Genomic DNA, 19,971 nt, shown 5'->3' with positions numbered 1-19,971 from the left:
TGATGTAGTAGGATCTTTGTTCAGATTACAGGACATATCTCTGCATGGTCTTGAGCAAATCATCACATTTCCTCTGCAATAACTTTAGCAGTCAGTTTTCTTTATCAGTAAAATGAATACAAGTATGTATGTGTTAGTCCCTTTCAAAAGGTTCTTAAAAAATGTCTTTTCTTAGTAGGAAAGTTCTTCTTTACAGAATAATACCAGCTAATCAATACTGAATGATTGACAGAATTAGAAAATCATTATTTTTTCAACCTCTATGGAAATAAAGGATCCAGACAATGATCCTTTATTTAGATAATGATCACCTAAAATACATTAGGTGAATGGCTGATGAGAACTTTTTAAAAGAGGGAGCTGCCTAAGGGCCATATGAACTCAGTAATCAAGCCTCATATCCTCCAAGAAAAGACATCGTATGCCTCCTACAGGAAGTCCCGATCACCAGTTATTAGCCATGTGTGCCAAGAGACCAGGGATCTTTAAGGAGCTGGTTTCTCCATTGAAAGGTTTATGTACTTGCTCATACATGAGAAACATTTGATTGGTACCCCTTCAGATAAAACAGGTGCAAGACAAAAAATAATAAAGATCAATTTCAAATAAAGAATGTAACTTTAGAAATAAAAAAGAGAGAAAATTAGAGTTAAAATTAAATCCATATGAAAACAAGATTCCATTTTTAAACCTGATTTGCATAAAACTTTTCAATGAAATGCCGCAAGTCCTCAGGTAAAGTTGTTTTGTACATGTCCTTTCCTTATAAAGGTGATAAGGGAAAAGAATCGATTCTAAGCCAGGGCCACTGTCTATGTGCAGTTTGCACTTTCTCCCCATGTGTGTAGATCTTCTCCTAGGACTCCCGGCTTCCTCCCACATCCCAAAGATGTGCATGTTAGGTGAATTGGCATGTCTAAATTTTCCAGTCTGAGTGAATGTGGGTGTGGAAAGGTATCCTGTCCAGGGTGAATCCCACCTTATGCTGTGAGCTGCCAGGATAGGATACAGACACCCAAGACCCTGAAATGAAATAAACAAGTTGGAAAATGATTGAGTGAATAAATAATCACATATTATTGTAAATTAAATGCAAAGCAATAAAGGATGTGGTACGAAAGCACTCAAGTAGCCTGACATATTTGCAATTGTTTGTTTCTGAACTGCTTGGTAGGAGAAAGTGCTCTTTACAATTTTTGCTGTGCATTTATTCCTTGATTTAACCCAATAGTGCAAAGTCTATCATCACTCACCAATTCATCAAAAACTGGGTAAATAATTACCATACTTGTTTTTATTAATCTCTCTTCAATGCATGTATAGCTCACATTTATTTCAATATAAGAAGTGTTTTGGGTCTTTATTTAGAATCATGGTGATGTTTTTGTGATCATAAATATGTCCTAAGAACTTAACTCTCATTTATATAAATTACCCTATGATAAAATTGATTTTGTTATGTGCCCTTTCACTTAAAGTTGCAATTTCCAAGAACCTATCGACATTGTTAAGTAAGGACTTGCTGTACTATGTATTAGTACATCATTTTATCAGAATTATCTGCGACTTTAAAATAGAGGGTGGTTAATTGAAAAAATTTAAATAAAAGAATCAGAGTCTTTCTTCTTTTCATTAATCTGTTAAATGTTCTTTGCAACTTGCTTATAAATCAACAAAAAGCATAGGAGTCACTTATCTGTATCTAAAATAGCCTAAGCTACCTAATCTTTCTGAGGGCCAGAGCCTGAGCCAGGGAAACATAAAGCTGTGTAGTTTTTAAAACTCAGTCTATGTTCTGGGTGCATTTAACTTCCATGATGATACGAATGTAGCAGAGATTTAGACAGAAAGGGACTGGAAATGGGTAGGTGGTTCAGGCAACTAATTCTCAAAAAGGAACTAACTCTCACAGAGACATGAGATTCTGTGCAGATTTGCACATCTGCCTCCAACAGCCTCTTCCTCTTTTTCCTCCAGTCTCTATCTCCTTTGTTAATTTTATCCTTCAAATTTTTTTTTTTTGGTGTAGAACATTTATTTATTTTTTCCATGAAACATTCAAAGTTCAGGTCAGTGGGAAATAACTTTAATCAAAGAATTGTACATTTTCTTCCCACATATCCTGCTTTGTATTAATAGGAAATGACATTGTGATCCATTTCACTACAAGTAAAATATTACAAAATATTTACAGGAAAATATTAAAAATAAACACAAAAGGCAAGATGAAATAAACTGGTTTTTTTCAGAAATCTCTACTCCAGTGCCCACAGCACACAAGAGTCAAAACAAGTAAGGAACTCAGATCCCCCTGATTACAAATTTCGAAAGAACTGGAGAAGAATTGGGATGAAAATGGTGGCGTGAAAGGGAATGGATGTTAGCAGCACAGCTTTAATAACCAATCTATTCTGAATGAAATACTCTCTTAATGCAGTAAATTCTGAACAAGGCTAAACTTTCGGATATTCCTTCAACTGAAATTAGAAAATACCCTGACCAGTGGAAGCAGCTCTTTCATCTAAGTTTAATAAAAGCATCTTTCTTCATGGGCTACTGTTGTAACAGAAGCCTGTTCTGGCATCAAAACCTGTCACAGTAGCCCTTCCATCTCTTTCATGAAAGCTTCATACACATCATCCTTAGTTTGTACTGAGACAGGAACAGAAGGACCAGATTTGGGGGCTGCTTTGGCAAGAGGCACAGCAGAATCATCCTCTGACTTTCTTTGGGGAGCAGCGGTAGCCCCTTTATTCCCCCGACGTACTCTCAGTGCAGTGGGCACAAATCGAGTATAATCTCTGCCTTGGGATTAGTGATCTGTGGCTTGGCACTGATGGTTGCTGTGGCTTTCTTCTCAATGGTGGCTGCACTTGTATCATCCGCCTTGGGTCGCTGAATCAAGTTCGGCAAGGGAGCTGGTGGGAAAAGCCCAGGGGGGGGCAGGTCCAAGTGGAGGCACCAAAGGTGGGCGCATCATGCCGGGACGGGGTGGAGGGATACCTGGAGGTGCAGGGGGAGGTAGCCTTGGTGGAGGTCCCCGAGGAGGAGGGCCAGGAGGCAGACCTGCAGGTGGACCTGGTGGAGGGCCAGGGGGTCGGCCTGGTGGTGGTCCCGGAGGTAAAAGTCGGGGTAAAGGCCCTCGGAGTCCTGGCATTCCAGGTGGTCTCAGGAATGGAGGAGCTCCTGGAGGTGGTCCAGGAGGAAGGCCTGTAGGTGGTCCAGGAGGCTGTAAAGGTGGAGCAGGTGGTGGTCCAAGAGGAGGTGGTCCTGGCATGGGAGGTGCTTGTATCTGAGAAGGAGGAACAGACTGTGGGGGAGCCTGCTGCTGTGAAGAAGCAGATGTGCCATCAGAATGAGCTTCCTCTTTATGCTGTTTTTGTGATTGCTTTTCTGCTTCAGAGTCATCAGAACCATCTTCATCATCATCCTCTGAAAATTCCTCGACTTCCCGTCCCTCCTCAGGGATTTCTTGACCTGCCATACGAAGCATCATTGCTTGAAGAGGAGTCAGCTCCTTCATGTTCTTCTTTTTCTTCCTTGATTTTGCAGGCATATCTGCAAATCGTACACTTAGACCTGACTTTTTTTCTTCATTGTTGTCTCTTTCATTATCATCACGGTGTACAAATTCATCCCCCTCACTTTCTCCATCTGATCTGTCAGTGTCACTGTCATCAGTACTGTCATCATGTTTATCTTGATCCATGTCCTCAGGATAGCCGTCATCTTCACTGGTGCTGGAAATATCATCATCACGACCCCGCTGAGCAAGTTCAGGACTATATAACATGTCTTCATCTCGCCTACGAGACGGAAGATCTAGGGCAAAGCCCACTTTACGGCCATACATTTGTAAAACTTGAGGAGGTGGTGGACCAGGGGGAGGGCCAGGAGGTTTTCTGCCTGGGGGCAAACGTGGAACACCATGTCCAAGAAGAGGAAGGATAGAAACTGCCCGAGTTGGAGGTCCATAGGCTGAGGTTTTCTTAAGGATGGAGGGTGGCTGGGCGCCAGGAAGTGGAATGTCCTGGATCAAAATGTTGGAAGGAGCATGTGGCATATCTGGCAAAGGAATACTCTCCACTTCCACATGCTGAGCGTTCTTGACAGCATCAAAATACTGGCTAAGTTGAGCCCACTTCTGTTCATATTCTACTTCTAGCTTTCTCAGTTCTTTGTAAATATCAGGATTCTCTTTTTCATACAGTCGTAGAATACGTTCAAAGGTTTCACGCAGCTTTTTACGCTTGTCTTTCAGTACTTTCTCATTTAACTGTGGCTGTTGCACTGGGTTAAATTCCATTTCATCCAATTTCTCCATGTCCCGGATAATCTGTTTGGGATCCTTCATCTTCAAAACTGCAGCTCGTACCATCATGTGCTGTTTTTTGTTCTTCTTTAATTCTCTTTTCCGGGCTTCCTTTCGAGCTTGGTCTGTAGGGTTCATGAATTTTCCACTCTCGGTGGATGATGTAGATCTCCGTCCCATGTTGACAATTAGTGTGGTTTACTTGTTCATTAAGAGAGAAAAAAAAACACTTCTGCTGGGCTCCCAGAGCTGTGAGAAGCAGGGAGGAGACGACTCCCAGCCTTTTTTACTCTGTAGGGCCTTCAAGTCAGCCTCTCGGTCAACCAACCAGCCACCGCCATCTTGAAACCTCCTATCCTTCAAATTTTGTAGTTGCTCTTTTCTATACTAATTTTCTTTCCTTTTTCTTAATGTATCTATTTATTTAAATTGACATTCTTTTTCCTTTTCTTTTTTTCTTTTTTTTATATTTCTTTCATTGCTGTTCTGTTTTACCCAATTGATTAGGGTGGAAAGGGTACAGGATGTAGGGAATGAGGGTTTTTGATATCCTGTAGGGCCAAAAATTATAAAATACAACTGTTAATACAGAATCCATTTCATGCTGAGACTCAATTTCCCTTCCACTCATTGAAACCACCTTCGGTTTTTATGTTTTTTTAAAGTAGGGTTAATGATGATACCAACTATGGGAGTTGTTCTTAAGATTAGTTAATTGATGAAAAGTGGTTCAAATAACACATGATAAGCACTTGTTTGATGTTAGCTATTTATTATTGTTGTGGTTATAATTATTATTACCACAAAAGATATTAGTACAAGAAAGCATCATGACCATACATAACTCCCTGACTTTAATCTCAGAAGAATCTGAGTTTAGAAAAGTTTGGCAATTTAATCAATAAGCCAGAGAACTTGTCCACCCATGTTTCAGCCTCTCTGTCTTTCTTGGACACCTTGATGTGCTGTCCAGCTGGCAGCGTGACCCTTTGGCTTTCTGCAACTAACAACAGTCCAAAAATAAACACATCAATGGCATGCAAGTGGATACAAGATTGTCCCCTGACATTTATAATAAAATTAAAAAGCAATAAATCACATGACACTGGAGTTAAAATCAGGGTGCTGCCACATAATAGATGTGTGACTTGTACAGTGTTGTTTGGTATCTCTGAGCTTGTTTCCTAGAACAATATTTGTGAGAAATCTGCAAAGATCACAATAGACCTATGGTAATAATTAAATGAGATATGCCTCCTAACGATGCTTGCAATATGTTCAGGGCTTGTTTTCAAAGAAGCTTGCTTTAATGCTTTGCAGCCAGACACATCTGGGTTCTAATTCTGGCTTGAAATTTCACTTCCTCCCTGTGTGATTTAGGCAAGTGCCCATTTTCTCTGACTTGCTACATTCTTTCACCTGTAAAAGCAGCCTGAGTTTGTTGTGAAAATGGGAAGATATGTATGAATAATGCCTAGCACATTCCTTGGAATGTAGAAAGCTCTCAACTGCATGACAGCTCTTGATAAGCGTGTTACTTCCCAAGTTCCTGAGTTTGAACTGACTGTACTGCATTTGGGGAAATAAAGAAACAAAACTCCTCCTCCCACCCCGCCAAACAAGCTATTCTCATATCTAATTTGGAAATCAAGTATGTGTGCTCGAAAATCAAACCATTGCTTTGCTATATCACAGGTGAAAGAAAGCAAGCTCTGTTTTATAGCTAGAGAAAAAAGTCTGGTGTCACGAGAGAGGAAATACCCTCAGGACTTTTTCTTCAAAAACAACATCAACAAGTTCTGAAGCCTCCCTGCGGCCTCTTTCTCCTTCCCTGGCCCTTGCAAGGGTGGGGCTGAAAGGTGAGATTGGCTCATTTCCTGTCTAGTCTTTCACTAAGGGCTGCTGGATTTTCTTAAAGTGCCCTAGAAGTCCTGGCCTTTAAAGAGGTTCGCAGTAGAACATTTTGCTGGCAGAAAGGAGCCTCTGGGAAAGCCAGGCTTCAATACTTAGACAGAATCTGGGAGAGAGGGGAGAAAGAAAGGTTCAATCTTGAGTTCCTCAACTCCTAAAGATACTAGGGAACTCACATTAGCCAAAAGTGAAGATTGTGCTGTACATCATCAGTCTTCCAACTTTCCTTTTGTTTAAATAATGGTACTCTAAAGAAAGAAAAAAGACAAAGAAAAAACAAAGAAGAAATCTTCCCTAGCAATTTGATTACTAAGTCACTTCAAGAGAGGCAATTTAAGAAACCAGCAAATGCCACTAGCGAAACTAAAATAATAACAAGCAACACTAATATAGCACCTTTCCTCTTCAAAGCACTTTACAAACATGAAGTAATTAGGCCAATTAAAACTTGAAAAGGTAGCCTATTTAGACACAATCTTCTTTCCACACACAGCACATCTCCTGGAAATGACTCTCTAGCCTTGTTCTCAATGCAAAAGAGGCTCACAGGAAAACAAAATACCTATAAATAACCAGTGGGACTTAAATTCAGAAGGATCTGGGTCTAAAAGTATTTAAGGCATTTTAATCAAAAGTAAATTTTCCACACTCTGATTCTTCTCTGACCACAAACTCTATGTAGGTGAATAATTCCTGTAAGTTCCAGGTACCTATGGATGGATGATATCAGCAGAAAACAAAGATGTATAGTCCAATAAATGAATGGGCAAAAAGTACTGGGGTTGCCTCTTCTTAGTAGACTAATTTCCAAAGAAGAATCCCAGAGTGACTGGACAAAAGGGCCTAATATGATGAATTAGAAAGTATTCTGAATTAAGAGTAAGAAGATTTAAGTCCTTGTTCAAGTTTAACCACTAATTCACTATGTGACTTGGGAAAATGATTTAATCTATTTAAAGTTTCAGTCTCTTAAATGTGAAATGAGCTGTTTGGATCAGGTCCATGGTTTTCAAAGTGTGTTCTGACGGTACTATGTGTCCCCAGTGGGGACGGGTAAAAGCTCTGATTCTCTTCTCTGGTTCAGGAGAGCAGCAACATTTTAATTCATTTTAGATGCTGGGTTTTTATGAGATGTTGTAAATAGTCCCATGTCTACTAGAGTAGGAAAACCGCTGAAATGGATACTTTATAAACTCTCTTGAAATGCTGACATTTTGTGATTTTATAAATGTTTCCAAACATCCTAATGTATAGGGTATGTTCCAGTGAAAACTTTCATTCCATTAACTCCTAAGATCAGAGGAGAAAGGAGAATAAAGGTGGTGTTCTTGAGCTCTCACTGTGCATGGAAATCAGATGTAAGGAGGGCTATTTCTCTTTGAGGTGTCCAACCCCAGGTGCAGTGGATGTTAGTAGAAACTCTGGCCAGGTCTCCGCTCTCCCTGGTTGAGCTTCTCTTCCTGACATTGGGTGACCAATTCTGATCATCTGAGCCTTGAGGTCTAGGTTTGGGGAGGGAGACAGGAAGCTCCCATTATATTTCCTGTTCTTACCATGCAGAGTGTTACAAAAAGCTGTTAGTTTGTTTCATTTCTCCAATTTGTGAGTATATATACGGTATGGTCCAGAGTCCTGGAGGAGGAAAGGAAGAAATGGAAGGACTGGGACAAATAATTCCACCTACCCCTACTAACAGTCTCCTCCTTCTCACCTGGAAGCCAGGTTGCTTTCAGGAGCCCTCCCTGACCATGAACTCCAGAAAACTGGTGTGTTGTGTAGTGTTAAATACTTCTTATTCATCACTTATCATTACAAACTATATTACTAATCTCAGTTGCACAATGAAGAAACTGAGGCTAACAGGTAAATTTATGAAGTCCTAAATCTTGGCTGGCAAAGCCAAAACAGGAACATCAGGCTCTCTGACTTCAGCTCCTTTGCTTTCCGATCACTAAGTTGCTTCCCTATTTATGTGGCATAAACCAAAGACTCCCAGTCAAAACAAAGGCAAATCTTGCTTCCTCTGCTGATGTTACCAACTCTTTACTACCTTTTCTCTTCAGAATCTCATGGTTGGGGGACAAATGTGTCCAAGGGAAGGAGGATGGGTTTGAAATCAGGGCACATGGCTCTGAAATTAACGTGCCAAGTAGCTTCACTAGTCACACTCGTAATCATGATGTGTCTAGCTGGTTTTAAAGAGTGTAAATATAAATACCTACATAACTACTTCATAGCACTATTATGAGATTTTTATATACTATGTGTGAAAGCGCATCAAAATTACCCTCAAATTCTCTGTATACCCCTGGTGTCATTTAAAATGTTTTAGCTTCTGATGTTTTTCATCTCTTGCAGCATGGCAACTGAGTAATGAGCCAAACTAAAGAGTTTCCCAGGTGCACAGATTTCCCCAACAAAAATAAAGGATTCCTAATTCCAGATGGAAGGCATTTTGGCATTTCCTTAGAGAATACCAGTAGTGAATTAAAATAGAAATAGACGCTCCTTACTGAGTAAAAAGTCTAGCAATTCATTTACAGGCCTATCCACACTCTAATTATAATAGCACAATTATCTGGGAAATTGAGAGGAAATGCCGTCAATACTATTGACTGTTCCTGCAATGCTAACAATCACAGGGAATGCTCAGTGACAACCCTCAATGCCTATAAATAGCATGTAAAAAGCAAACAGTGAATTTATGGCTGCAAGATACTAGGGAAAGTTCCAGTAGTGACTAGAAAAAAGTGACCTAAGAATCACCCATACGGTTCTAAGAGTTGACTAATGACATAAGTTTAAACCAGTTGACCTAAGCAAAAGTCAACTGTTAGTGCTCAGAAAAAGCTCCCTTTATTTCATAAGCCTAGACCTAAAAGCAGAGAGATGCTTGAATGCATGTATCCCATGCTGCACAATGTATCCCATGCTGCAGATTACATATAGAGACTCTTGAAGAAGCAAGTTTCTAACTAAAACCACTATATAAGAGTTTGCCATAGGTCTAAACTTAGTTTCTCAGTTATGACTAGTAATCATGCAAACCAGCAAATTAGCCCCTTCAGGACCAGGATGTGAAATTAATAAACCCAGCCCTAAAATATTTCCAGCTTTGATCACTTGGAATATACTGTTTGGGTTTTTATCAACATCCGGCTCCCTTAATCTCTGAATTATCTAGCCTTACTAACAAAAGCAACCACACTAGGCACATCAGTACTGGATGTAAGTTTTTTATTTGCCTAAAAAGAAGTGCCCCAAATTCTGATTTCCTATAACTGTACACATTAATATGCCCTACTTTCTATCTTTCCCTATCCATTGCTCCATTGCTGTGGCTATTCAATCTAAAATTTCGTTTCTCAACAAGTGCCATATGTATGTGCAGGACTACAGTTCTCATAGCCTATTAGAAAATTACCTGGCTAGTTCAAGCTTAATCTGAAAAGGTAATGTTGCCATATTAAGCAACAGACCTTTCTCAAGAATTACCAGACTTACATAGGCATGTTTGAAATCTGATCTGTGCACCTCTGAGACACACGTATTAACTTTTTCAGAAATTTGGGGAAACATGCCACCCTTTCAGGTCAGTCCTCCTTATGAAATCAGCCATGTAGGGAATTTTGCACCTTAACTTAAAGCAAGGCAATGGGTAATAGATGCACTATAGAAGCAAGTGTTGCCTCCAATATGGTTTCAGGAAAATAGAATTTTGTGCAGGTGTGAATACATTCTCCATAGAATTAACAGAGTCTCTCACAACCTTCTCTAATAAAGAACTGTGAGCTGATTGACGGTACCAGTAAGTAGGTTGGTAACTATCTGAACACTGTAACCAGAGAAAATGGATTAATTACTTTAGTACCAATATTTAAGGAGGCCTTCACAGGTGGGTCACTGGGTTCTATATTTCACTTGGTAATATTAAATATTAAGCAGAAGGCATAGCCTGTAAATGTGTACATGATAAAAAGATGGAAAGCTAGATAACATGGTGCATGATAGAATAAATATTCAAAGAGACCTTGAAAGCTAGAGGAGTTGGGCAAAAATCAACATAAACTAACACAAATATATGACAATACAATGTGAAAAACATGAGCTCTGAAACAAAACAAACATGTATTTAAATTCCTGCTTTCCTGCTTAATACTTATATGAGTCCAGCTAAATTACCTTCTAGGGCTCAGTTTTCTCATGTTAAATGGGACAATAAATTCTACCTTATTGGGTCATTGGAAAAATTAAATTATTTAACATAAATTAAGGTCATAATACAGAGTCTAGAATTAAATTTTTGAAATAATTCAGATGCAGTGTATGAATTTTAAACACTACCTTCCCAAGTGAAAGTAGAGGATACTTGCTATGTATTCATTCATTGATTTCAAAAACTGTTTAGTAAAAACTTAAATGATTAGTAAAAACACCTAACAAGCCCAGTGTTGTGTTATGCTTGGTTCAGAAAATATAAAGATGAACCAGTCCTGATCTCAAGGTGAAATGGAGAAATTCCAATGAAGAAATAAGCAGATTACAGATGGAACACTTCACTATGTGACATTACCAAGCACAAATTTCCTGTCCCTGCACTCTTCTGTTTGACTATATGTGCACCAGGTATGTCATGCCTCAGAATGTCCCCCTCTGAGGGACACTGACCCATAGATCCCCCATTGAACAAGCAGGTCTAAATAAACCCAACCCCGAACACAGTCAACTGGACCAAACATAAATAGCAAATCTACAATACTTGCCACGACGAAGGCTAAATGCTCTTCCTCAGGTGAACAAGTTCAACCAGAAGATTTTCTGTCTCAGGAATTTAGACTAAGAAACATGGAGAGATTGGTGTAATCATCCATGGGAGCTGGAAGTGGAAGGATGCCCAAGGTCGGGTTGAGACTGTAAGCTGCCGTGTCTATACTTAAATTACAAGGCACCAAATGGCTAACCAGAAATGTGCAGGGAAAATCAGAGAGGTCACAAGGGTGAGAAACCCAGAGATTGTAACTAAAGCCAAGAGCTTCAAGTTCCTAATGACAATAATAAAAGCTACCTCTTACCGAAAACTTACTCTGTCCTAATTTGCCTTCTAGGATTTTATACTGTATATATTAACTCCTCTGAGCTATTTACTGTCATTTTTACCATTTAACACATGCAGAAATTGAGACACAAAAAGGTAAAGTAACCTGTGAGGGTTTCAAGTCTATTGCTTGCTGCAGCCGGGATTCAAACCCAAGGTTTTCTGAAGCCCAAGCTTCAGAGGCTATGTTCCCACCATATTCTACTGTTGCCCCAGTCCTTTTGTACCTTTATAAGAAACTCCTCTGCCTTAAGATGGCCTAAAAGAGTCTCTCCTTCACTCAAAGAGAAAAATCCAAACTAAAGCAACACCTTTGTACCTGACGAGGCCTCGGCTTCAAACAGAGGCTGTGGGAGATCAGCCATACAGTAGGTCTCTGATGTCACGGGAGAACTGCTTTTCCCTCTCGGGGAACATTCTGCTTTGTGTACAGAGCAGTACTGGATTTCTGAAGAGCAGCCTTTGATAGTTTTTGAGGTGGCATTTTGGGATAATAGAACCTTGAAATAATAACGAAGCAACTTTTCTTAAAAAGCTCCAAGTGCTCCACAGGGTCCCTCTTATGAGTGTCAACATCATTTCTCCAAAGAGATCCAGGGGCAACACCGCCTTCCCCTCCCCACCATGCCACAGGCAGAGGGAAAACAGGACCCAAAAGTGATTCTCAGGAAGACTTCTGAGGAAATAATAGATGACATTGCACTCCGTACCCACTGTAGGTAAGTTGTGTGATTCCATGACTGTTTCTTCCACCTCAAATGTAAGGCTTTTAAAGAGAAAGAACTATGTCATTTTTACCTTTCTATAAACAGTGCCCTATAAAAGGCTGCACATGAAAAATGATTCCAAAAAATGGCTTTTAATAAATGAATGAATGAAAAAAGAACGAACAAAGCATACGTTGTTGATTGCATATTTTCCTTCCCCAAATGGAATTATAAATGCTTTTTAATTTGGTTAGTGCTTTTGTCCTGTGAAAAATTCACATATATATTATGATATTTTTACAACTGTTCAGTGAGATAAGCAGCATTGAAATCCAGGCTCCAGAGCCAGACTTCTTGGGTTTTAATCTTGGCCTTACTGATTACAAGCTGATTGCTCAACATTGATCTTTCTCAGTTTCCTAGATTGAGACTCTCTAAAGAATTGATAACTACACCTGCTGTATGAGGTCACTGTGAGGATTAACCAGGACAGCAACATGCCTGGCACATAGTAAGCTCTCAATAAATATTAGCCTTTTTGTTACAACTATTCAACAAACGAGGAAACTAAGATACAGCCCTGCTCACAGTCACACTATAAAATGTAAGAATGCATGGACTATATAAGAAGATCATATAATGTAATAGCCATGAATGAGGTTCTGGAATCAATGTTTTAGAGTTCAAATCCTACCATGACTTTAGTCAAGTTTCTTTATCTCTCTGTGCCTTAGTTTCCTCATCTGTAAATAGAGGTAATAATAGTCCCTGTTTCATTGAATTGGAATTATGCAATGAGTTCCTATGTGTAAAGCTCTTAGGACAGTAAGTGGTTTACAGTAAGTACAATAGAAGTGTTTGCTATTAATCATTATTATTATTACTTAATGCAATGACATCCAGATATGAAATCCCAGCCATAGGCTTTATGTCTTCTATATTTGGAGCCATCTCTGCAGCCCATACTCCTTAGCCCTCTGATACACACTTTACACTCCCATCTGCCGTAGCAACTGTTGGCAACTTTCCTACCAATCCAGAGTTGAGAATCAGTGGGAGTGTGTCAGGGAAACACTAATTCAACAGGAAGACAGAAGAAGCATGCTTACTTGCTTGGAGATATTTTGCCCAAATCTTCTGATAACATTTTTTCCTTAAGCCTGCCCAGAGTAATTATGGCTCTTAACAATTGTTATAGCTCAGTAGCAAATGCTGGATGACTTCTGCAAACAGTTTTATCAAACTGACATTCTAACAAATGTCCCTTGCTAAATGTCAAGTGAGATTTCTGGAGGGGAAAGAAAAATGCCTCTTTTCTTCTTCCATATTCCAAGTTTATGTAGATCAAAAAGACACTGCAAGGCTGCCCATTGTTTTAGCAATTCAGACATCTGCAATAATCCACCAAGAATCCTTAATCAGCTAAGGCTCCATTCTTATCACTGGGGAGAATTAATTATGAATGTGGAATCAGCATCATTGTCGATCCCGGAAGCTGAACTGACGTGCAGTGATGCTTCCTCCTGCAGTTTTAATTAAGCAGAAAGGAGTTCAAGGGTGTAAGATAGAGCAGAATGAGACTGATAACTGGCCCACTATAGAGGAGATTATTGTCCCTCATTTTATCTTTAGCTGCATATTATTCATGAAATACATGCTCCAAATCCTATGACCTCATAAGGATACTTAAGGGAAGATAATGAAATCAACAGTAATTAAATATAGTGGGTCAATGAAAAGGAAAAAAAAAAATCTGCCTTCATGAGAGGGTAAAATATTCTCTTCCCTAGATGGGAGCGATTAGAGAAATAACTAAAAGGTTGGAGGAAGAGGTTGTGGTCAGTTGCTGTCTTATTGCCATTGCTCTGCTTTTTTCAGATTGGCAGAACTCTGATCTTGCTCTAACAGTATCAGATGACCGTTGTCCTTTGAGGAGTCTGAGCTCTTCCCAGGCCCATGGCCTAAGCATGATTGGCCTAAACCATCTATGGCAATCCATTCTTCTCATCAGTGATTGGTTTAGGAAAGGCCTTGTGCAATAGTTATCATCCATAAAACAGGTAGGGAGATCTGCCCAGGGCATAGCTAGTAAAGGCTTTCCCATTTTGCAAAACAGATGCATCTGAGAAAATAACTGTGTGCTAAGATAACACTTTAAATTACAGGAACCATTTTGTGGATATGAGAGCACACACTTAGGTTAAAAATCAAAATGCTGAAAATGGCAGGGCATAAAAAGGGAAAGACCTGAGCCTTTGATGATGCCACTGATACACTGAATCACCAAACCCTAGAACCACTTTACCTCTGGACATTTCATTATATGATATAATAATCTCTCATTTTTAATGCCATTTTTGTCCATTTTCTGTTAATCACAGCTAAAACATCTTAACCAATATTAAGCTCAATATAAAAAGAATTTCATGCTATTATTTTAATTTATACTTACAACAGCTTTCTCAGGTACATATTTTCCCCTCAAAAAACAAAAACCAGAAGCGCAAATGAAATAAATGATTTGTCAGCAGAGATCCAAGTAGTCAGTAGCATAGCTAGAGTAAATGCCCATGGGCGAGTGATTTTTTTTTTAACAAAAGTTTTCTACACTATGCTGTTCTGCTAGTTTTGTCACTGGAAATATATTCATTTCTATTTTATTTGACTTAGCAGTTTTTAGATGCCAATCCACAAATGCTAGGGATGCAAATATAAAAATAGTGATAATCTCTAGCATGGTAGAATAGAAAACATGTCTGTTAATAGTTACCTAATAATGGTGACAACACTGGGGTTTCAGGTAACAATTACTGAGATGGATTTTAAGAAATGAACATAAAGATTTTAAGAAGGCCGGGTGTGGTGGCTCACGCCTGTAATCCTAGCACTCTGGGAGGCCAAGGCAGGAGGATTACTTGAGCTCAGGAGTTCGAGACCAGCCTGAGCAGGAGTGAGACCCTGCTCTCTAACAAAAAATAGAAAGAAATTAGCCAAACAACTAAAAATAGAAAAAATTAGCCGGGCATGGTGGCGCATGCCTATAGTCCCAGCTACTAGGGAGGCTGAGTCAGGAGGATCACATGAGCCCAGAAGTTTGAGGTTGCTGTGAGCTAGGCTGATGCCACGGCACTCTAGCCTGGACAACAGAGTGAGACTCTGTCTCAAAAAAAAAAAAAAAAACAAAGATTTTAAGGAGATTTAGTAGGGTTAGTGGATGACTGGAAGTTTGGGTAGACAGAGTGGCTTATCAGCTATCACTGAGACATAAAACATAGAGGGGTGAAGATAGTTGGGAACTAAATCAGAGAGGTGGGAAGAGTCCAGGTAATAGTAGCTCTTGTACATCAGGCTAGAGAACTTGAACTTTATTCTGTGCATTACCAGTTTTTAAACTTTTCTTTACCCTTAACCTTTTCCTTTAAACAAAACCACATCTAAAATTATTAAAGCACATGAAAGGAGTTATTTTGCTGAAACCATAAAGCACATTGTAAAAGCCACTCTGTGGATGATGGGGTGTCACCTAATGATTTTAACTACACATGTGACATAAAAACAATGATATCTAAGAGAGATTGTCCTAGAGACATCATAGAGGACAGATGGTTGGAGGAAAAAAATGGGGGGGAGGCAGTAAGTTCAATTAAGTAAAAAGGAAATCCAAACTGGGTAGCAAAATCACTTTCAAAATTCTCACTACACTCCATGCAGGAGATACAAAATGCCCAAACTAAGGCAGTGGCAGCAACAACATCAGTACATACTTTGCTACATAACTTCTGTTCCGTATCCTTTATGGAAATGGTGTTTCCAAAGGAGGGAGGCAGTAGGATTGCCATGTTTATTAATAGATGCCAATGTCTGATTAACTTAAGCCAATTAGCAAATCTGAGCCTCATAGCCACAGTAATGGGTTTGGGAACAGTCATATGATACAAGTTGGGCCAATTAAAAAGTTGTTTAGTGGAAAGTTTTTTTGGAGGGAAGAAACCTTTCCTCATTTTAGTGAGAGCTATTATATTAGGAGAAATAATCTCCTTCCTACAGGATACAAATATGGAACCATGTAGCCCTAGATGCTGAAGCAGGCCATCTCATAACTGAGACAGAGGACAAACTGAAAATGAGAGTATCATAGAAGGGGAAAGTATTGGTAAAATAGGTTGGGATTTTGAAAGTATCATTAAGCCCCTGTATCATACCTCACAGGAAACTTTCACTACCTGAAAATTTTTCATTTATTCGAGCAACTAAGTTTCTATTATTATAAAGCACTTTGGGCTGAGATTTCTCTTTCTCAAAAATGAAAGCACCTCAAATAATGTAGGATAGTAGGGAATAATTATAATAATTAAAGAACAGATTTAAAACAAAGTAAAAATCAGTGGCACTGACTGATTAAATTTGGAGGTGAAGGTGAGGGCATCATAGCTCAGGATGACTCTCAGTTTGTGGCTTGTTTGGGGCAATGACCATGGACGAAGACAGAGTATGTAGATTAAACAAAAGCAAATATAGAGTTGAGAGAAGATACCAATTTGGGTTTTAAACATATTAATGTATGTATGTGCTTATAGGATAGCCCAGTGGTAATATAATAGGCATTCTCTTTAATCAATCTACAACCCTGAAGAAAGGTCAAAAATGCATTTTCTAAGAGTCCTTTTGGATTGATGACACTTAAAGTCATGCTTGTCCATGTGGGATGAAGATACTTCTGGAGTATGTTTGAAAATGTATAAAAACAGTAGCTAAATATAATGAATATCTTAGTACCATTAACCGAGGTTGAGAATGGTTCAAATTTTTAATCTAACGCATAAATAAAATTAAACATTAACTCTATACTGAAATAAATAGTATCTAGTATAGAGAAAATAAAAAAAAAAATAAAAAACCACATGATGTTTTAAAGATTGAAGTCTAGGTTGTCAAAGAGATTTCTCATTTCTCATTGACCGCTTCAGGCTATGACTCATGACAATCCAGGGTTAACTATTCAATCTCTTCCTCTCTAAGGGGTATTTTAAAAACTTCAAAAAATATATTGTTCAGGAGTCATCATGATTAATTTTATTAAGGGCTCAGTGCATCAGATCAATCTTCCAATATGACATATAACTGTATATAAATTCACTGAGCTAGGAACCTGGAACTGAAGAAGCAAGAGTTCCCAGAGAGGTGTGAGGGTCAGGGAAAAGGCTAAACTCAAATTTGATCAGGTTCCCACATGATACCTGGGCCTATCCGATTTTCTGGTAAGGGACTATTACAGACAAATACAGGGATGAATCACTGTTCTGGGCTTTGTTTGTTTTTTAATGGGCTTCTGGCCGAGTAAAAGGGTGATTTGACACACTATTGCAAACCTTTGGTTGCAAATGAGTTCCAGTTGGCAAGGCTGCCATCTAATTTTGATAACAAAAGTCTTATAGGGAAGGCCCATAAGGCATTTTACACATCAAACAGCTCTTACTGAAAGATGTTTTGATGAAATAATTACAAATGAATCAGAAGGAGTAAATTGCCCTTGAAATAATAACAATACTTAGCATTTTCATTTTCAAAGTGTTTAACAAATTACTAATTATTTAATTTACATTCTAGCGTATGAGCAAGGAATTTCTACTCCAGTTTTATAAATGGGGGAGTAAGCTATCAGGAGACATTTGCTCAAGTCTAAAGGGCCAATCTGGAAAAAAATGGTAACTGGGTTTCACACAGCTGTTTCCAGTGGGATTGGGAATGAGGAGGTGGATAATGGAGAGATTGTCTTTCAGGTACTGTCTGATTTCCTTCCATTCTCTAAATTTTCAAGCCTTCAGAAATATGATCACATTTTTTTCTTTAAATAAAGCTTCTGAATTGAAAATACTATCTTAAAACTGAACATTGTTTTAAACCAGACCTTGATAAATTTGTGACTTCAGAATTTGGGAAACCAGGGCCACCTTTTGGGAAATGTCTACAGAGCAAGGGAAAAGCTCCGGATGGTTCCTGCAGGGGTGTTATGGGATCATGTACTGAAGACAGCACTATGCAGAATCCAGTGAGAACACACTGGTGACTTCTTCCCAGATCTCTGCAACTTAACTCTGTTGACTTCCTTTTATGCTTCTTATTTCTTAGCTTCTAACATAAACCATAGCTTTTGATGTCTCCTGTTCCCTTGCTACGTCTCAGTTTACTTCCGTTTGCTGGCATCCTGAACTCAAACTGAGAACTGCAGTCATTACCTCCTTGCTGATTTCTGGAGTCGACACTGTCCACACCTGGAATTCCTTCTGCCAGCTCAGTTCTGGTGCTGAAACATCACTATGCAAATGGTCCCCAAAGTAGTCTTACATTTTAGGGCCACAGCAGCAAACTGACAGCCATATATAGCTCATGTTCATGTTTTGGCTTCTTGTTCTGCCCTCGCTGTGTGCACAAAAGGAATTGTGATTAGGCAAGAGTTATATTTCTCTAAAAAGAAGCAGTCTCACTGCCTATTTTCCTAACGTCTTCCCATCCCATGCTTTTATACAAGCTATACATATCACTTACTTTTTAATATATAACAAACCACACTAAAACTTAGTGGCTTAAAACAACAACTTTCCAAGGTTTTCTTGGTCAAGACTCATTTTGTCAATTCTTTGCTTCCCACTATAATGCCTGAAGTACTCATATGACTGAAGCCCGCTGTGAGCTCTGCTGGGGTTGGAACATTCAGGATGGTCTGTCATCTTCCTAGGCCTCTCTCCACATGATGTCTAAACATTTGAAGTCTAGCACAAGCTTCTATAAGCATGCTGGTTAACCCAAGAGAGAAGGGTCAGCTTCCATTCTTCTTCAATACTGAGCTTGAAAGTCCAAGTACATCAATTCTACTGCATTTGTTTGGTCAAAGCAATTTATAGGACCAGCCCGAAGATTGGGAGGAGAAGGAAAACACATTTTATCTTTTGATTTCAGGAACATACACATACAGGGAGGAAGGAATGAGGGCAGCTGCCTTTATAGATTACCTACTGCACATATAGATGACCTTCTGTAAGCATTTGAAATTGGGAATCCTATTTTCAGTTTTGGTGAGAGAAAGTTTCTTAGAGTTCTTGAAGTTCACCAATTTGTTCATTCAGTAGAGATTTTCTTTTACTTTGTGTTTGTTGGTTTGTTTTTTATCTACGCTTTGCCTGACAACCTTTTAGGGTAATGGGGATACAGCAATGAATAAGAGAGATGGGATTTTTTTCTTCTGTAGAAATCAGATTCTATCATCAATTGATAGACAATAACCAAGTCAATAAATAAACAACAAAATTTCTGACAGTGATATGTGCTTTGCAGAGAATTCATGTTATATAATAGGGTATGCCTAGTTTCTAATGTTGATTAGAAAGTTGAGTTAGGGTTCTCTGAAGAGGAGACAGCTAAGCTAAGAGATGAGTAAAAGGAAGGGCTATTGCTAGTGTGAAGGGTTAAGGCAGTGACAAGCTTGACATGGTTTAGAAACAGGACAAAGACTACTGTTGTTGGAATACATGACCAAAACATGAAAGTAGTGAGAAAGGAGAATAGAGGGGTAGCTAAGGGCCCGATTACAGAGTTCTACGTAGGCAGTTTTCAAGAATTCAGTTTCTATTCTAAGTGAAAGTCATCAGAAAATTTTTAAGCATGTTTCTAATTTGTATATCGAGGTCAACTCAAGACTAGCTGATGGTTTGGATGTGGGAGGTGAGAAAAAGAATGATTAAGATTAACTCTCAGACTCTTATTTAAACAACCAAGTAGATAATGGTACTATTTATTGCATTTGAGTAGATTGGAGAAAGAACAGGCATATGGGCAAAGAAAAAAATAAAGACATCTTTTTTTGTCGTATAACTTTCAGATGTTAACTAATATCCTTATGGAATTTCAGCTTTCTGCCTAACAATAATGAAATCTTCAGTGAGGTGAAG

At 38.8% G+C, this 19,971-nt stretch overlaps 1 protein-coding gene across 1 annotated transcript; it reads right to left on the bottom strand.

The window, feature by feature from the left end:
• Nucleotides 1–2,567: 2,567 nt before the first annotated feature.
• On the bottom strand, nt 2,568–4,659 carry LOC123632790 (WW domain-binding protein 11-like). The gene is given in 3 exon segments (XM_045543460.1): nt 2,568–2,794; nt 2,797–2,940; nt 2,942–4,659. Coding segments are annotated over 3 exon segments (1,896 nt in total). The 5' UTR covers nt 4,493–4,659; the 3' UTR covers nt 2,568–2,593.
• Between the last annotated feature and the right edge of the window lie 15,312 nt (nt 4,660–19,971).

This window comes from Lemur catta, chromosome 2 (genome assembly GCF_020740605.2).
Source record: "Lemur catta isolate mLemCat1 chromosome 2, mLemCat1.pri, whole genome shotgun sequence".
Lineage (NCBI taxonomy): Eukaryota > Metazoa > Chordata > Mammalia > Primates > Lemuridae > Lemur > Lemur catta.
Note: the sequence above shows the minus strand (reverse complement) of the source record. Positions and strands in the feature narration are given on the sequence as shown.